Genomic DNA, 20,276 nt, shown 5'->3' on the forward strand with positions numbered 1-20,276 from the left:
TTGATGGGCACATATAGCATTAACCCATGTAGGTTGTCAGTAGCTAGATAACACACGACTCAGTACTTTCTAAACTTTGGAATTGTGTATTCAGGTAGATATTCGCAACAAATAAATATAAGAATCAGTCAATACCAAGAAATATTCACAAACAAATACCTTGGAATTGTTTTTGGACTACCTTACATGGATGGATGTGCTTTGATACTCAGAAGTGTTTTTCTTTTCCTTTTCTTTACCGTGAACCATATAGACGATATAACATCAGTTCAGTTTCCAGTATTTAATAATCATCTGTACAATCAGAACTTTCAATCATGGACATTCCACAGTGTCACGTCTTTGTTACTTCTTGGTAAAAAGCATAGCAGTACCAACTGGCAACTGATAACTGAACGCCTACATCGTTAGCATTTTTGCTGAGCTTATTCACTCATTACAAGAATGAACCTGTTGACTCCAAGGTCACTAATGGGGTTACCGGATGAAACAAAGCAGGCCTATATACAAAGCTTTATAAATTTGTGAACTGAAGGTGTAGAGTTTACACATGCTTAATATGTACACTCACTGAGCATTTCATTTGGTACACCCATGTACTTCGTCCTTAGCACAAATCTAATGACTGCAAATGAATGCATTGAGGCACGCGGACATGATCAAGACGACCTGCTGAAGTTCAAACTGAACGTCAGAATGGAGAAATAAGGTGATTTAAGATACTTTGAAAGTGGCATGATTGTTGGGCTGAGGATTTCAAAAGCTGCTGTATTTTAAACACTGTCAGGAACCCTGGGTGGAGCAGGAGGTGGGATTCAGTGTGTTCATGTTTAGTGTTTTCACTGTAAATAAATGCACCAGAGTGATATCCACTAATGTAGTCTCTCCAAACACTCGAGGGCAGGGAAGATCCAGGGAAGGTCTGTATGCGCAGTTATGGGGGGGTGGGCAAGGGAAACACACTAGTGTCCAGACCCAGGACTTTACTAATAGCATAATTCAACAATCCAGCAAATAATGAACCTCAGTCACCACATGAAGTAGTGGCCTCCTGATGAGCTCATCTGGAACAGGCGGTTGATTGGTGCAGACATGCTCTGACAGAGGCGGGAACCCACGATGAGTTCCACCCACAGACAGACAGATAAGCAAGACAAGCATAGAGAAAGAAGAGACACAGAGAGAAAACAAAGACGTGAGCAGGTCGCTCAAGAGGACTGAGGAACAGGATAGGTTCCACTGTGACTCTGAATTTAGGAAACAGAAGGCGAGCAAAAGAGAACGATGAGAGTGAGTTTCTTTTCAAAGATAAGCACAACTCAGCATGTGACATTTTATGATTATAAAATAGATATTTGATCTATGGAGTTTTGACTGAACTTTGTTTTGTCAGCTTGTCTTATACAACATTAAAAGACTTAAGCATTGCAACAAGCTGGTCTGTAAATCTGTGATGACTCTGTGTTTTTTTGCTGTATTATGAAAATGTTCTGGGTGAGTGTTACAGCATTAGAAATAATAAGATTAGATCAGTGTTACTCATAAAGCATGAAGCATTTGCAGTAGTTTAATATAGAACTACCTTTTAGCTGTTTCATATGAGTTTAAAACTAATAAAATGAGTGTTTGAGAAAAACAAAAATCATAAAATAGCAGCAAATGCAAGTTACAGTTATCCAGAGCTCAAAGCAGCATTATTACTGTGCTTGTTTTGTTTAATCAAAATTTAAATCTCAAACTTTTTTAAATAGTTTGAAATTAAAAAGAGACGTTTCAGTATCTGAAGCCATTTTTGGTATTGGCTAAAAAAAACTATTATAGTAGTTTCAGAATATAATGTCTCTTAATTAGAAAACAATCATTTCTACCTCATATAACTGTATATGTGTTGATTGCATCTCATAGTAAAGTTTAAGTTATTTTTCTTTCTGTCTTGTAGTATCATATAGTTTGAGAAAGTAAAGCCTGACTCACTATCTAAAGACAAACCGTTTTTGCTACAACAGCAAAAACATACTGATACATAAGCTTGTCATGAACTGTTTGGTTGTGCCCATCAAATAGGAGTAAAATTACTAACCATTCCTCACCGTCGGTCCCCTGACCGTGGTCGGGAGATGCAAGGGGAGATTCTGTCACGGTCTGGCTGGCAGACCGTGGGGATGTGGGGAAGGAGGACCCAGGCGCGGAGCTCAAAGTTCAAGCAGTGTGTTTATTTACAGAGGGTGATATCAAACAACAATAAATCCCCGTGTTTTTCCCCAGACTCCCGTGTCGTGTCCTCCAAGTGCTCTCTGCTCCCATGTCTGCACTCCCGGTGCTCGCTGCTCCTTAAGCCTTCCACGCTCCTCCTGCGGGAAACAATAGCGGCAGTAGTCAGGACACTGAAAAATGGCAGGCATACACTACACGACCAAAACCTAAACTGGGTAACTAACGTGGAGTCCCAAGCAATGATCCCGCGTCGGTGGGAGCTCCAAGACTCTCTTAAGTAGCTCCCCCGACGAGGCCTGATCAGCAGCAGGTGTGTGGCTTCGGGTGTGGCCAGTCCCCTTGCAGGGCCACACCCTCCAGGCCTGACGCCGCCTATAAACAAGTGCTCAGCCACCCACACACACACACACACACATATACACAAGCACAGAGAAGGGGAAGCAACACCAAAATACACAACAATAACACAGGTCCATGACTGCCCAGGGGTCCTGGGTCGCCCAGTCCCAGGACCCTGACAGATACTTCCTCCAGGGCCGAAGTTTTGTCCTACTTTGGGGTTAAATCCCCCCACTTTTGTGGAGTAGTGAGGCAGGCAGAAATTAGCCAAGACACCTGAGATACTGAAGGGATGAGGCTTTAATAACGGTACTGCACATTCAAATACACACTGCATAGGCTGTAGCCCGTTAGAACGCTGCCCCCGTCACCGTCTCTACCCGCGACATTTTTTGCGCTCACAGCGTCTCCTCACGCGCATGCTCACACACACATCACCTACGGTCCTCACAGGACACCCAGCCACAAAAACGCGAGCAAATCCCGCAACAAATGAATATCATCAAACATAGATCAGTTTAAATGTGCTTCACTATATAATGAATTTGCTGTTATTCATACATTTTTGTCATTATAAATTTTACTGCTTGATGTCACAGATGTGAATTCCAGTAAAGATCAGAATAATCCCACATGAAATCGCATTATTATCGCATTACTAAAAACAATATTCTTGTAATATAATAAAAACAGGACTAATTTAGAAATGTCAAACACGTTCATTTATTACACATGAAACAAATAAAACTGTTTCATTTTGTTTTACAAAAATTCCTCTAAAACAGAAATCAAATAAAAGCACATTTGTCTGGATACATTTTTTGCTGACTGATTTAAGGCAGTTCTCATAAACTTTTTGTCAGTCTTAATTCAGAAACAACAGTCCTTGATACTAAAAGAACCTGTATGGTCTACATATGATAAATTCAACAAAAGAATTATTTGTTGCAATCACACTTCAAATTTGACTTTAATTTGGCCAATAATTTTTTTTGTCATTTGTGTAGAAAGTTCAATTTGGTCTAAATATTTGGATCAAATTGACAGTCTCAAAAGGTTGATTATGTTCTGGACTTAGCGTTGTCAGTGGGAGAAACGTTTCGTCACAGTGACTTGTTCAGTCTCAGCTGACTGCAGGTTTCCCCAGTCTTATAAACAGTACATTTGAATAATGACTGAAACCAGCCCACTGAAGGAACAATGGACTGGGAGGTCAGTTCCTTGATTATTAATATGCAAATTGTCATGACCAAATTGACAGTAATCAGTAACTAATTACTGATTATTTCCCCTCAAAAGTAATCCCATTACTTGAACTGACTTTTTAAAAACATGATTTACAACCTGAATAGGTGATAAAGCAATAGATCTTTCAGCCCAATTCTACTTTTTCTGCACAATCCATCATACAAAATGTAATCAAATGAAAAAGTCTCCTTTTAAAACTAGTTTTATTCGTTTTAATATTTTAATTAAATGCATCAAGCAAAAATTAAATTATATGCACCATTCTCTGACTGGAAGAAATTTGTTTAACATTTAAACCTATTTTCTGCACATTCCTGCACATAAAATAAAATTTTTTTTGGTGTTTACACTCACTCTTTCAAATAGATGCAAGTAAAACACAGCAGAAAATAAATAAAAAGTGGGGTAGGCGGATGTTTGCCCTGGTGCAGGTATGCCGCAGTGGTCATGTCAGAGGAAGGATCTGGGAGTTTCTCTTTGAATTTCACATTGCCGTGGCAGCATACTCAGTGCTTGCTCTGAAGATTAGGGGTTTTTTCCCTGTAAAAAGAAATTTTCTTCCCAGACAGTGAGCAGCAGATGCTGATGATTTTGTCACTTTTTACGGAATCAAACTCAAAGTAAGGTCAGTACTTCCACGCATTAAATACTGCACCTCATACTCCTGCACTCGTTATATTATCCATTGTTGATCTGCACACAGTTGCCACGAACGTCGCACTCGCTTATGTCATTGTCATGAGACACTCTCACAAACGCAATGTGAGAGTAACGCAGTAACGCAGCGTGCTTACGGGAAAGTAACAGTAATCTAATGACCTTTTTTGCAGTATTAATGCCTTACTTTACTCGTTACTGCCCATCTCTGTTGTAGACTATTAAGAAATATAATTACAATACAAAGAAAACTATAATCGTAACAGCTTCTACGAAATCAGTTACAACCACTCTAAATTCTTCAGTTTATGAGATTTTGCATTTAAAAATGTGATAAAACTCCTCGTACAGTTTTTCTAGAGTAGATCAGTGTTGGAAAAATTGTATCCATTTCCAGCTCAATAATTAGGCGTGGAATAAGCAAAGAGGTAGGAGCTCTTATTGAATCTATTGTACAACAGCATCTCAGACACAGAAGATTTTTAGTCATATACATTTGCCTGTCTGTACTCTGGGCTTCTTAAATAAAAAGAAACTATGGTTCTCTCACTGCTGTAAAATTAATTGCTTAATAAACAGTTTTGTTTTGTCTTTTAATTTACACAGCCTCCATGACAGCCTTTTTCTTCTTTGTGGTCTTCTTTTGGACATTAACTGTGTTGCTGCTGTTGTTGTTGTTTCTGACACTGCTGGCTCTCTTCATCTGGTACACCACCTTAGCTGCTTCATCAGAAAGAGTCAGCTGTAATAGATGTAAAAAAATTGATAATCTGTGAATAACTATTTTTTACAAACTCATAAACAGACCAATAAACAAAATCTAATATCTTGTTCCAGTGGATCTTGTACTCTTGCACTAATTGCAAAATTTTCGTCTATGGAGAGGTTCAAAAAGTAGCTATAAAAACTTTATTCACTGTGGTTGCTTGAAAGGTGCTGACCATTAAGGGGCTGTGATGGAGTTCAATAAGCTCATTCTCACTCTGAGTTTAGTATTTACTCAAGTTAAAATTTATAGGGTGAGGGCTATATTTTCATATTTACGACTGTTAGAAGTTAGTATTAACTTTGTTGTTGATCTGTTGCAATGTATGTGCAGACAAAAAACAAATAAAAAAAGAAAGATTACGAGTGCACAACATCTGATTAATGTTTCATGAATTCTTGTGCTGCTTGATTGGCAGTTGTATAAAAGTACGATTTTCCAAATCTTTGCCTGCTCAGTCACAGACAAACACAACATCTGACACATGTAAAAATAAAATAAAAATGAATACTTCCAAAATGTTCATGCTACATAAACAAAGGGTTTATATAATGATACAACTCACTGTGTGATATTTCATCTAATTGTCTTCATTAAAAAAGTGTATGAATACCTGGGATTCCGTGGTAATGTCCTCACAAATTGTCGTCATGGTTTCCATCCAGTTACCATACATACTCTCTTCCTTTTGGATCGGCCTCCACTTGCTGTAGTTTAGAAAGAGGCACTGTTACTGCCTACAACACAGTAAAGTCACACACACACTTGAACTCTAACCCCTTAAAACCATTCCACTTTCTTCTACTCACTTCAACCGTTAACGTAAAATGATCAGGTGGTGGCTCAGTGGCCCCACAGTACAGGTGAACTGATGGGTCTAGATCCCCCCCATTCAATGTGTACTAAGATCTGCATACATATCTGCTTTGCTATTTATTGTTATAGGGATTTAAAAAATAATAATCTGAATATTTATAAAAGTTTAAATGTCCGGTAGTAATAAAATAGTGACAAGAGATTAAATGCCACACTTGGAAAATATCTTTCCTACAAAGGCAGGCAGCAGTAACTACACAAAAGTAATAAAGTTGAGAATATTTGCATAATTATTCCTCAACATAATGTGTAACACTTTACGTTTGGACTATATAAAAGAATACTAAGGTAAGTTAGTTTGTTTTTAGGAGAACTCGAGCTTCTTTTCTCTGTATGATAAAGTTTAATGACCATTTTATGCACGTGGTGTCTCAAATTTAATTCCTGAAACACTGAGTGGCCAAATGTTGCAGAAAACAGTAGCTATATTATCTGGGATCTATATAGAGTTGTTTTAGCCACTTTCTGTCACTTCTACAAAGTAAACACTTCTTCACATTTCTTATAAATTTTGTGTAAACCATAATAATAAAAATGCTTGTAGTAAAAACAGATTTCGGTCTGGCTTTCATTGACTTAGGTCCAAATTCACCAAATTGACTTTTTACAGGATTCATCACAACAATAGCATGCAGCATACATTATCAGTGCCTTAATAGCTGGCTACTGAATCTCTCATATGTGCATTCATTATTACCTTTTTCTCCATGTATCCTCTACAAGACTCATACCTGACTTGTTGCAGCAGGTCTTGCTGTGCTTTCAGCTGCCTTTGTGCCTCCTGCACTTTACCCTCCATGGTTAAACTGGCACAGAGCTGTGCGCAGTGAACATCGAGCACTGCCATGTTAAGTCTACCTGCAAAAATCCGACTTCAGACAGACAGATAAACAAGATGAAATTAAATATATAAATATATTTTATGATTAACTGGAACACATTTAAGTTAATGATTCTAAAAGTATTTAACACCCAGCTCCAGCTTTTTACCTGCAGGTAGTTGCTGGTCGCTGTTCGGTGATGATGCGAGTGATTCTGTGTTGGTCTCTGGTCTTGAAGCTGAGCTGCATTTGGAATGGAAGCATTCCTTTCTGGAGAAAAACTGGTGAATACAGACCAATATATAACAAAATAGATTAGACTTTGGTTGATTCTATTAAATGCTTTCTGCACTAAAAATGATTTTTAAGCAGTAATAATACAGCAGAGTTGACCTACATTCCATAAAATCAGGTTTTACAGCAAACTGGAAGGTGATCTCCAGACCTTTGGTGACATTCCCAATCTCTCTTACCAGTTTGTGATTGTTTTCATCCTCATATGGAAAATACCTAAAGTGAAAGAGAGAGAAGAGTGAAAATAAAAGAAGGAAACAAAGGAAATTAATATTTTGGATACCACTGCACCACTCTATATTATTATTGTTATTAGACTAACATACAATCGAGTATGTAAAATGTTTATGTGGCAGTGTTTTTACGTTGCCACTCACACTCCATCAGAAGCGAGCAGGGTTGCTTTGACTCCTGTAGCTAGGACGTTATCTTCGGAGACCGATTGAATCTCTCTTGCTACCGTGCCAATGCTGACAATATTTACCTGCGCAAGCCAAGGAGCAAGAGTTACAGTAATATGTTCTTCTTTGTGTTTGCTTGTGTGAATTAATTTGTGTCTATCTCACTCTTCCTCCCGTAGCATCTGCCAGTTTACCAATATCAGCCAGGCGACAGTCTGTCCCTTCAAAAGTCATTACTGATATTATGACTCTGAAAAAGGAAAGAAAGAGATATGTTTTTCACAGAATTAGACAGGTCTTGTGGCTGATGTGCTCAGTTCATGCAGATGTGAAAAGTTCAAAGGTTTGAGCTAGACACCCTGCTGTAGCCAGGTGAGTCTGAATTCTGGAATGCTGTAGAGTACATGTGCAAAGAGTATATAAAAGAGTGTACAAACTGTAGCATGTAGCTGTAAAATGAAGTCTTAGTAGTAAATTCTCCATTTCTACTCCAGAACAAAGCATATGTTTCCAGTTTTTACTTTGTTTATCCCAACAAAGTGACTTTTTTGTGCTGATAAGCTACAAGTCAACTGATTTGCACTGGAGTAAAGGCTCTTAAACTTCACCAGATGTTGACGTCTTTGTTCTGTTCCAGATTCTGGTCATTGTGAACCTCTCCTCACAAGCATTTCTTTTTTTTTTCTTTTTTTTCCCCCACTGTTTTATTTTGACTGACGGTTTTATTTTTACAATCCCAATCAAAAGTTTAAGAATACTTGAAAAATGGCAAAACAAATCATATTTTGCATGGCTGGATCTTAACAAGGTTCCAAGTAGAGCTTCAACATGCAATAAGAAGAAATGGGAGGTTTTTTGAGCATGCATAATTTATTGAAAACAATGCTTAAACTGAAAAAGGCTGTTTTACAGCTGATCAAAAGTTTAGGACCACACCTCCAAAAAAAAAAACCCTGTAATTGCCCCCAAAACAGAAATCAGTGGCCGTTTGATGCCTCTGCACAAGCTCCATTGTTAAACTGAAGGAAAAATCACCCCAGACCATTATTGTGTCCCCTCCACTGTGACGCATAGAAAACATCTAAGGTTGGATCTACTTGTCATGCCAGTAACGTTGGAAACCATCAGGACCATCAAGGTTAAAAAAAAATTTCATCAGAGAATAAACTTTATTCCACCTTTCAATGTCCCATGTTTAGTTCTCTCTTGCAAAGTCCACATGGTCAGTTCTGTGGCATTCAAGGAGACGATACCATTGAAGACGTTTTTTGTTTTTGAGGCCCTTCAAACTATATGCTGTCTGATGGTTAGGGGGCTGCAGTTGGCACCAGTAACGGCCTTAATTTGGTTCGGGAATTGTCCAGTGTCTTGACAGACAGCCAATTGGATCCAGTGCTGGTGAAATTGTTTTGGGTCTTCCACTTGACTTTTTTGTTCCATAACCCCCAGGATCATTTAAGAAATTCCAAATGACTGTTTTACTGCGTCCCACCTCAGAGGCGATGGCATGTTCCGAGAGACTCTGCTTATGCAGTTCAACAACCCGACCACGTTCAAAAAGGGACGTTTTTTTGCCTTTGCCATCAGAACATCATGACAGTGTGACTATCTGACAGAAAATGACAATGAACCCACATTTTTGCACAAATTTGGCCTTTTAAAGGCATGCGGTCCTAAACTTTTGATCAGCTGGTATTGAAAATAAAAATCTTTTGCTTTAATTACACAGTCTGCACTTGAATCTGTTCTGTCAGGAACCTTGTTAAGATCCAACCATGCAAAATATGATTTTTTTTGTCATTTTTCAAGTGTTCATAAACTTTTGATCGGGACTGTGTAATTAAAATTAAAACAAATATACTCTGTAAACAGAAAAAAGTAAAAGATTTGAAATGGTAAATGGCCATTTATCTATATTTGTATAGCTCTTTACTTAGTCCCTAAGGACCCCAAAGCGCTTTACACATCCAGTTATCCACCCATTCACACACAGGTGATGGCGGCGGTGGCAGACACTGGTGCCACCGAGCCCTCTGACCACCACCAGTAGGCAACGGGTGAAGTGTCTTGCCCAAGGACACCACGACCGAGACTGTTGGAGCCAGGGCTCGAACCAGCAACCTTCCGATTACAAGGCAAACTCCCAACTCTTGAGTCACGATCGCCTACGATCAATATTTGACAGGAATATCTCTAAATACCACACAATTTCAATACTCGAAGAGGACAGGATGAAGTTTACACTTAAATCTGCAAAACAAAACAGGACTATTCTTATCAGCTGCTGTGTTTAGGAGCAGAGGTGGTGCCTGTCTGACTTTGAGGCAGACTCTTGTGTGGCAGGTAAATGATTGTTCACCAGAGACATGGTTAACGCAATTAAACATTGAGCATTTGTCAATGTTTAATTGCGTTAACCATGTCTCTGGTGAGCAATCATTTACCTGCCGCACAAGAGTCTGTAAACTTCATCCTGTCCCTTGACAAATGCTCAACAACTTTGTGCATGCATGTGAGCCCTTACCCCTTCTGTACCGCATCTAGAGCCAGCTGAGTATAGAAATATGGAGTAAAGGCAGAAGGAGTCAGAGAGGGAGCTTCCTCCATCTCTCCCAGTCCGATGTTTGCTTTGCCATCAGTACATAAAATGACCTGTAAATCACAACAGCCGCAAGGTTCTTGTTAATAGTGGTGACAGTCACAGCACTCAGTTGTCCCAATCTGATATCTGACCGCTCATTTACTCACTTTTGACCCGGGGTACCTTGAAGCCATGGCAACGGAGGCTAATGCTGCGGGACCAAGACACGTGGCTCCATGTTCCCTGAGTCTAGAGTCAGAGATGTGGAGAAAACAAAGAGTGTTTCAGACTGTACAGAGCATTCTTCCATGTTTCTAAAACACTTCTAACACTTACTCTTTGACCCTCTGTATTAGGTGGTTGTAGGTCTCAGCGATACAGTGTGGGATGTGGTAAGTCACACCCTTTTCCCATATATGGTCGTAGTCAACTAGCGCCCAATCCCTGAGTGTGATAGGGGCACTAGTACCATCACCATATATTACAACCTGTGAAACCAGCAGAATGTAGTTAGAGTACTCCAGGGGCAGGAGATTTATAAGGTCTTCTTCATTTAATGTCTTCAACATTTAATTCAAATTTTGACAAAAAAACAAATTCTCTGGCAGATGAGGGCAGATTGTCTGCTTCTGTCTGCTGAAGAGCCATCTTCTACAGAGCATGACAGTTCATCATGGTAAACAGGAAGTCCTCTTGTTTTTGTGGGCCAGGCTACATAACTGTCAATTATGCAAGGTCCAAAGGGGACAAAAACAGGAAAACATTTAAAATTCTCTCATGTAGTGATAAATAAGGGATTCAATGGACTTTATAAGTCTGGTTCTATGAACAAGGACGTCTTATGATCTGCTCCACTGATTTTTCTATTTTACAACATTGAGGTAAAACTGGAGCAATGTACTTAGTTATAGCAACATAGAGGAATGCAATTAAATATTCATTATATCTTGAGTGACACGATTATATATTCATATAGATTAAAATTGGCCAAAAAAAACCCCAAAACCATAGGAAAGACAATAAAGGGCTTTTCTATTCTATTCTACTCAAAAAATGAGAAAGATCGCATGGAAGTAAAAAAAAATGTAACAGTAGAGTAAAAGGTAAAAAAAAATAAATTTAGTTTTTGTTGTCGTTGTTTTAAGGTAGACAGCAAAATACCTAAAGCTTTAGCATCCCCACTCCTGATAAGGACCCCAGGTTCAGTCTGAATCAACCATAATGATTTGTTCTCATTGTGATTTCTGGAGTCCAAAGACATAATGAATACTAAACACCTTTTACAATCTTTTACCACATGTTAGTTGGATGGGATAACACTTATATTTGTATTTAAATGTTCACAAAAAAGAAAGATTCAAAAAAGCAGCATACAAGAATCAGTGTTATAATTAATACTACTACTACTACCGCTACATCTCCTACCTCATCGTTAAATGTCACCAGAGCCACCCTCCGATGAGGGGACCGTTGCTTTATGGTGAATAGTGCCCTGTAGAGGGCATCCTGCATACCCTGTGAAGACATACCAAAACAGCACAAACTTTAAAACAAAATGATTATGTTAATGCAGCTCAGCCAATCAAACCACAACAAATTATCCTCTCACCTCTAGTCTGGATACGTATGTTACAGAGCCATTGCTTGATGGAACCTAAAGCAGAGCAAACATGATAAGACTGAACATTTCAAATGGAGTTTTATTGTGATTTAATTAACCTACAATCATGTGGAAAAGAGGTTTCAACTGTGGAAAACTGAATGTCTCTTTACTGCTACTACAGGTATTCAGAAGGTAAGTAGCAGCCAGGTGCTGCTAATTAATTACACTTGTTTAACTGATAACAAGTGAGTGTAGGCACCTCGATGACAGCAGACATTTTGGTATTTAGCTATATGTTACCACAATGCCACAATCTTTTTAAGAGTGGATGTCCCAGTAAGTCCACCCGAAGAACAGATTGTGCAGTGCTTACATAAACTGCAAGAAACTTGAGAGGTGCATCTCAGACTGAGTTAGCATGTTAAATGTAAAAAATCTTGACAGTGCCATTAGAAAAAGACTGAACAAGTACGGCTTGTTTGGAAGGATTGCCAGAAGAAACCCTTTTCTCTCTCTCTCTCTGTCTAAAATAAATAAATAAATAAAAAGTAAATAAACTTGCATCTGAGCAAAACACAAAACTTGACAGAGACAAGACTGCACAGACGAGATCAAAGTGGGAGGTTTGGCCACAATGTAGAGTGAAACCCAAACACAGCATATCATCATAAACACCTATATTGTGTGGATGCTGATTGCAGCTACAGGACCTGGGCACCTTGTTGTCATTGAGTCAACCAACAACTCCTCTGCATACCATTCTTTATTTTAGAATCAAATGTAAGCCCATCTGTCCGACAGCTAAAGCTTTGTCCAAATTATATCATACAACAGGACAAGAACACACAAAATCTACAACTGAATGTCTAAAAAAGAAAAGAATCCAGATGATCCAATTCAGAGTCCAGACCTCAAACTCACTGAAACGCTGTGGCACGTCCTGTTCTGTGGCAGGACCTTAACAGAGCTGTCCATAAATGGATGCCTGCAAAACTCAATCAACTAAAGCAACACACTTAAATGAGAGTGGAATAATATTCTTCACTGAGGACTTGACGACTGATAAAATCATACAGAAATGCATTTACTTCAAGTTATTTTATGCTCAAGGCGATCCTACAAGCTTTTGAATCATGCAAGAACTCTTTTTGCAACCACAAGGGTAGCCTCCAGCTTTTGATAAACAATGACTGTAGGAATTTTACCCGCAGTGTGTTTGAATAATGCAATCCACACACCTCTGTAGTAACGCTCATGCTGCCAGAAGTGTCCACGCAGAAAACAACTAGCGTGTCCTCTAAGTTCTGATAGTCGTCTTCACTCTGTCTGGGCAGGTAAAGGTCATCACTGCGCACACCGGCTCGCTGGCCAATGCACAAAGCAGCTAAACTTTCGTCTACGCTGTTTTCATATCCACAGAACTCACATCGCCAAACCTGCACAAGAAGAAGAGGATTTGCTTTTGTTTGTTTCAACTACCTTTGTCCAGTGGAAACCAGTTAATCAATTGGTTGAATCCAAAGAAATTAAAAATTCGGCAATTAAATTACCACTCACGTTCTTCTGTAACGAACTGAGACATGACAAAGCAGCACTACATTTCCCACAAATCACTGGCCTTTGAAAAGTCTCCATGCCTGAGTCTGATAAGCAAAGAAAGAAAAGAGATTAATAAAATCCCCAAAAAACTTGGAAGGAAGTGTGTTTGCATGTGTGTGCCCCCTGACCTTGACTAGTGTCAACCAGTTTTCCAACATTGAGTGAGACAACGTTGACGTTGGCCTTCAACCTGGTTAATCCTTCCAGCTTGTCAACTGATGAAACGCAAAAAGGAAATGAGAGAGAGAGAAAGATTAAATATCAAATATAAAACATAAGGAAAGACTGGCAAATCAAACTCACGTCTGGGAGGAACAGGAGGAGGGAGGGAGGGAGGAGCAGACGGAGGCTCGAAGGAGGAATTGTTGTAAAGAGGAAGAGAAGTAGGCCGAGGTTTCCTCAGTCGACGAGGGGGCAGCGGTGGAGGAACCTCATCTGAAGTAACAAGGAAACACTGAATAAATAGCCTACAAAAGCAAAACGTATCAAGTGACACGTTCTCTAGGACATGCAGAGTCCAGGCTATGGCTTTATTACCTCACTGCAGTCATTATCTGATGTGCATATGTGAGATCCTTTTAAAATCTTCTTTCAAAACTTGTCTTAAAACATTAAAGGTCTATCAGAATAAAACTTCCACCAACCCATGGACCTAAAGGAAATGGCTACAGCTGATCCGATCAAAGATTGTGAAAATTAACAGCTGATTTTGTCTCTTTAAATTTTGAGTTGTAAATTTAAAATTCACTCTCCTTAAAAACAAGCAAACAAACAAAAAAATATTACATTAGTCAGGTGGTCACACTTGCCCTTTAGTTTAGTTATCACATTTCTACTCTGTATTGTTTATTCCTTGTATACTAACTGTCAGCTATATATTAGCATGAATGTCAGGCCTTTTTAGGAAACCCAGGAGCTTTTTAATCAGCTGACCGTAATCTTACTAATTTCAGTACTATCGCCTTTATCTTTAAATGAACAAACAGAAACAGAAGCCATGATTTATTCCTGTTGGTGTAAGGCAAAAATAGTACATTCTGGATAGCATCTGACATGCAGCGGCTTCATTTTTTTCTGCATGAAAATGAGCTTAACACCTCTGGTTGATATACAGCCACAAACCATGACAGAGCCTCCACCCTGTCTTACAGATTTTAAATTAGAATCTAAATCAGAAATACTTTATTAATCCCGAAGGAAATTATAGGTTACAGCAGGCAGCACGCTAATGGCGCATGCACACTTACAAAGGAGCCCTCTGACCAAACTTTACACAAACATCACATTGGGAAGACATGTCAGAGAGGTAGGCTGATAGGAAAAAACAACACAATTCATAACATGAGGTGAGAGGAAGAGGGGAAAAAAACTCCACTCAGACTGAGCTGCTAATGGGAGAAGAGGTTGAGAACAGAAAAAAACACCCCAGCACAAAAAGCCTGTATGTCTGTCAATACACCGTAGAAACACAAGACAAGAAACACTCAGTGTTGTACCTCATCCATACCTATTGATGTAAATTTGAACCAAAAAGTTTAAACTTCATGCTGCTGATTTTCAGTCTGGTGAAGTAGAGGGGACCTTTTCCCCAATCGAATCATATAATGTTGGTTCCCTTACCTAACCAAAGACTAAGTGAAAGTGAAACTAAACTGGGAGTGAAATCAGAATTAATCCTAGAAGTAATGCAACATGAAGTCTGAAAACAATCCAAAGTAATAATGTCTTAATGCATGCTCAATAATCCAGACAAGGAAATCCCAGAAAGTTTATTCTGTTCGCCTCAACATTTCTTCACTGATCCAAGTGACTGCATCCATCTCAGATGATGAGATAGAACCACATAAACCGTCGCAAAATGATCTGAACCTAGCACCACTAACAATAGGCCGTGGCCTCGATTTGGCAGTCGTCAATATGCAAATTGTTATCAGTGGCCATCACATGGGGAATGGCTGCGACCACACTGGACCATAAGAACCACATAAACCATTGCAAAACAATCCGAACCATTGACAGTCATGTGACATCAATGCCAAAAAGTCATAAAAGCGTTCACTGTGAGACCTAATATCCATCTATCTAGCTGCAAATATGAAAGCTGTTTTATAATAAATGCTGTCTTTTTGTTAGATTTTTCTGATTGAACTTCAACCAACAACATTTTAAGGCCTGAGGAACTCAGAAAAAATTCTACAGGCCATCTGTCACCATCCATCCATTCTGTTGTGCTTATCCAACCATTTACTATCTATCTGCAGAACAAATAATACAAATCTTGATTTTTGTTTTTATGATCTGCGTTAATACTTGTTAATACTTGATATGTGGAATATTTACTTTATTTCTTACATTAATTTCACTGAAATTGATTTGTGTTGGTGAGAAATTCAATTTTACTGGCAATGGGGGTGGAGCCAAACTGATTTGGACAGGTTTTTTAGTTTTATCAGCATTAACTGTCACACTCTTCTAACATCTTGATAATTAGAGCTATCTGACATCTTTTTCTCTGTGTGGACTTTCCCTTGTTGAACCTCTATCTTTACATCTCCTACACAGTTCGTCTCTTTGTCTGTCTTGCATTTGCAAGCATGCCCACACACACACACACGCACGCACACACATTACTACTTAATATGCTTTCCTGTTATTTCACTGCAATGCTCTTGAGAATTTAATCAACGCTCTGGCCAGAAAAAAGCAACGGTTCATCACCATCAGCGTCATGAGAGCTGCATGCTTGTGCACATTTTTTGCAAGTGCATGAGTGAGAAAATTACCTGCTTGTTGTTTTACTGGCACTATGTTGTCATACTCGGGCCCCATAGGAAAAACGCCTATAGTTGGAGGAAAAACCCTTCGTTATAACAGGTTTAAGCGGTTATGCACGCTCTCTTCCTTTTTGGTGGCACTTAATACAAACAGACGCAGACTGTTCTGCAACTCAGGGTCAAAGATGTCAACATTTCACCGGCTTAATGTACTTGAAAGGTTCTAACTATAGCAAGCATGAGCATTATTTGTCACATTGGCAAAGATTCACTTTAAGAAACTCACCTGGTCCATCTGGACTCCAGTTGCAAACAACATGGCTGCAAGCAAACTCCATCTGCAACACACAGATATTTATTTAAATTGATTGCGACACCATTTAAAAGACCCACAATCTCTTTGGGTTTTTATCTTTAAGAGACAAATGAATCAGATAATGGGGACAAAGAAAGCGAGAAAAGCTGACATATCAGCTTCATGACTATGGTAGACGAGCTTCCTGGCATTGTCAGTGCGTTGTCACCACAGCAGCTGTTCCTTTGGTTTGGTTATTTTTCTTGTTAACAGGTGCCTCAGTAAAACACTTCCTGTTATAAGAACAGGGAAGAAATGAGAAAACATGAGAAGTAATGGCTTCTTAAATATGAAGGAATAAAAGTTGCATTTTTCTTCAGGTTTGGTTTGTTTGGTTGAAGTATGGCTGCAGACACTGAAACTAGAGAACAGAGCCAATGCCATTGAGGTCAACGTGAAGGAAATGACAAGGTTTAAAGTTCTGAGAACTGTTAAATTATTAACCAGATTTAGATTGTTTTTAATCAGAGCATGGTGGCAGTCACAGAGCAGGCTACAGACTAATGAGTGTTAAAGGGGTCAAACCACAATCTCACACCCCCAACCAAAACCCCCAAACAGCTCTAATGTGACTCCAAAATTATCTCAAAAGCCTATAAAATAAAAACCTACACATTATTTTAAAACAAAAAACTCAAAAAGCGCCTAACATGCATGTGTTTGGACTGTGGGAGGAGGAAGGAGCACCTGAAGGAAACCAACGAGAAGCCGCAGAGAAAACATGCAAGCTCCACACAGAAAGGCTTCCTGTGAGCCGACAGCCAAACCGCTGCACCGCCCTGCCCTGATATGACTGCACTATCCTGCTGCTGATTAACACGATGCCTTGAGAAATGTGAGGTTTTTGACGTGTACTTTAGTGACCAGCTAAATTTTTTCTACGTGGACCTTAACTAAAGCAAAAAGGAAAAACTAAGGATGACTCTGTGGATACTCAGAGTGATTGGTCAGATAAATATGGTCATTTATGTTTTCAGACAAATTTTTTGAGAACATTTCCTTCTTTCTTGTTTCACAATAAAAATGTGCGCAATTTCTATTTTTTTTATCATTAAAAGTTCATGATCCTTAGATTGTGCACCCCATGTTACACCCAGAAAATGAAAATGACGACGTCAGTCAGTTTATTTTCAAAAGTTTCTTTGGAAAAGTTTAAAAAGGAAAGTTTTGTAAGACTTAAAGGTAAAAACTGTTTTTAGTGTATAGCAGCTGCTAGCCATACTGTTGTTGTGTCTCAGCACATGTAGAGTCGAAATTCACATTTTTCTGTGTTCTTCATATTCTTCAGCTCTATGTTGTGAACTGTTTTGAACCATGTTTCCTCCAAATTTATTCACGAAGCAGACGTTCAGTTTATCAAGACAGCAGCTATCTGCACTGATGACAACCAGAAATCCTCATCTAAGCATGAATTCCCCTTAGAGTAGAATTATTATTTTTTAATTAAAGCTGCTTTATATTAAAGGTGTCTTTTTTTATGTCTGTTTTTTTGTTTGTTTGCTTTTTTCAGATGGAACTTTAACCAGGTACATTTTAAGAGCAGAGGGACTCAAAAAGATTCTGAAAGGAAAGGTTTTTACTGTGTCATGGTGAGCTTATAGTCCATGATCATCAAAAAAAAACTGAAGGTAAGCTTAGGTATCATTTTTAAGAGCAAGATTTGCTCTCAAAAAAAGATTCAAACATAAGTAATCTAAAACTAACCACACAAGCTTTACTTTAAAAAAGAAATTGTGCATTTTGCTATGAATTACTCTAAAAACATTTCTCACCATCACAGAGATTTAAAGGGTTTTTTATTTTTTAGATTGTAGGTAGAAAATCCTGAAGATCTCTGGAGCATTTTGTTCGAGTTTTCGCTGAAAGCCATTTTGAAACAAGAGCGGGCTGAACCACAACATTAGCTCTACTCATGCAAACTCATTGCTTCAAAAAAAAGTCACATCAACCCAAGAGGGTCGAGCTACACTTATTTTGAGCTTGCTATAATTAAAGGAAGATAACGTAAGCAACAACTTAAAATAACACACCAAAGTCTGACCCTTTTCTCCACTTTATACAAGCTTTGTTTTACAAGTACTCCTGACTCAGAAAGTCAAGAATGCACAGCAAGTAAGACAGCGTTTTCTCTGTTCCTGTGACACACACACACAGCAAATTAAATACAAAAGACAGAGGTCGGCACCTCTGTGCTGCTCAGTATGAAGGCAAAAAGTACTAATGAGTCAACATAAGCAAATGCTCTCACTTAAATTACTTAAGGAGCTTATTTGCATTTTCACACAGCAAGTTGGGCATGCCCAGGATATCATTTCCTTATTTTTGCTTCCCTAAACCTCACAACCTCGGTTATGCTCAGAGGTTATCAGCTCTCTAAATCACTCCAGGTTGCTCTATAAATAGGTCGATCTTGGCAACCGGGACCAAACAAGTTGAGCTGCATACTTCACACATGTGCAGCAGAGTTTCTGCAGCTTTTGCAGGTTAGTTTCAAGGTTTGCATCAGTTGGGTACCTGAACTACTTTCTAGCCTTTCATAAAAAGGGCCTCTGGTGGGATACACCTGTCACCCAGTTTAATTCAGTAAAGCTGCTAAACTGCATCTGAATGAAGAAGAAAGGTGATTTGAGAAACTTTGAATGTTGTATGATTATTTGTGCTGGACAGGGTGGTCTAAGTATTGCAGAAACTGCTAATCTGCTGGTATTTTACTGCACAGTGATCTCTGTGGTTTACAGAGAATACTCTGAAAGGGAAAATGTAAAGTGAGCAGCAGTTCTCTGGGCCTTGTTGATGTCAGAGGTCAGGGAAGAATGACCAGAGACAATGGTACCTCAAATAAACACTCATTACAACCAAAGTATGCAGAAGAGCATTTCTGAATTAACAAGGAACCTTGAAGCAGGTTTAATTCAATGTTATTTATATAGCGCCAAAAACAGACAATAAGACATTGGAAAAATGTTGCCTGGTCTGATGAGTCTTGATTTCTGTGGCAAAATTCAAATGGCAGTCAAAAGTTGGTGTTACATGAACATGGATGCACAGATCGATGCATTGTATTAATACTTCCGTCTGGTGGTGCTGGTATAATGGCATTAGGCACATTTGGGCCCCAAGTGAGCATCATTTAAAAACCACAGCCTGCATCAGTGTTATTCCTGGCCATGACTTGCCTTTTCAAGTCAATTGTATTTTATTTATATAACACCAAATCACAACTACACTTGCCTAAAGGTGCAAGGTGCAGAATAATACACCATGTCACAAAGATCAGGATAATCTCAAGCTGGTTTCTTGAAGATTACAGTGCGTTCAATGCACCCAAGAGGCCTCCAAAGTCACCATATGTGAGAACAGTAGAGCACCTTTGAGATGTAGTGGAACAGGAGATTCACATCACAGATTCATGAAGATTCCAGCATCTTCATGAATCTGTGCCATGAACAATTATCTGTTTTCCTAAACGACAAATTAATCTCATCTGTTGTATCAGTTAGTAAATTAATTCTTTATACTTGTACATAGATTCAATTTTGAAAAGTGGATAAAGCAGGTGCATATCACGTTTGGAAACTTTAGTCCAAAACATTTAATCAAAAGTTAGCTAAATTAAAAATACACGACTCACTCCTGAAAATAAAAGCTGTAACAATAGTTTTATCGTGGATACACACACACACAAGAAGAAAAGAAATACCTTTGCAGCGGTCTGAGTGCAGCGGTGTCGCTCAAACTGAAAGCGTTT

At 38.8% G+C, this 20,276-nt stretch overlaps 1 protein-coding gene across 1 annotated transcript; it reads right to left on the bottom strand.

The window, feature by feature from the left end:
• Positions 1-3,252: 3,252 nt before the first annotated feature.
• Positions 3,253-20,249, bottom strand: LOC146714057 (circularly permutated Ras protein 1). The gene is made up of 19 exons (XM_085450656.1): positions 20,229-20,249; positions 16,460-16,511; positions 16,183-16,239; positions 13,703-13,834; positions 13,528-13,614; positions 13,358-13,443; positions 13,039-13,236; positions 11,807-11,851; positions 11,623-11,712; positions 10,534-10,685; positions 10,365-10,446; positions 10,141-10,268; positions 7,782-7,866; positions 7,593-7,699; positions 7,319-7,431; positions 7,091-7,202; positions 6,832-6,972; positions 5,838-5,931; positions 3,253-5,200 (listed from the first exon to the last, which is right to left on the bottom strand). Exons 2-19 carry the CDS (start codon positions 16,509-16,511, stop codon positions 5,057-5,059), a joined length of 1,905 nt encoding a protein of 634 aa, XP_085306782.1. The 5' UTR covers positions 20,229-20,249; the 3' UTR covers positions 3,253-5,056.
• Between the last annotated feature and the right edge of the window lie 27 nt (positions 20,250-20,276).

The sequence above is a fragment of the Copadichromis virginalis genome, linkage group LG3 (genome assembly GCF_057382275.1).
Source record: "Copadichromis virginalis isolate Kocher_CV1m ecotype Utaka linkage group LG3, C_Virginalis_male_GT1.1, whole genome shotgun sequence".
Lineage (NCBI taxonomy): Eukaryota > Metazoa > Chordata > Actinopteri > Cichliformes > Cichlidae > Copadichromis > Copadichromis virginalis.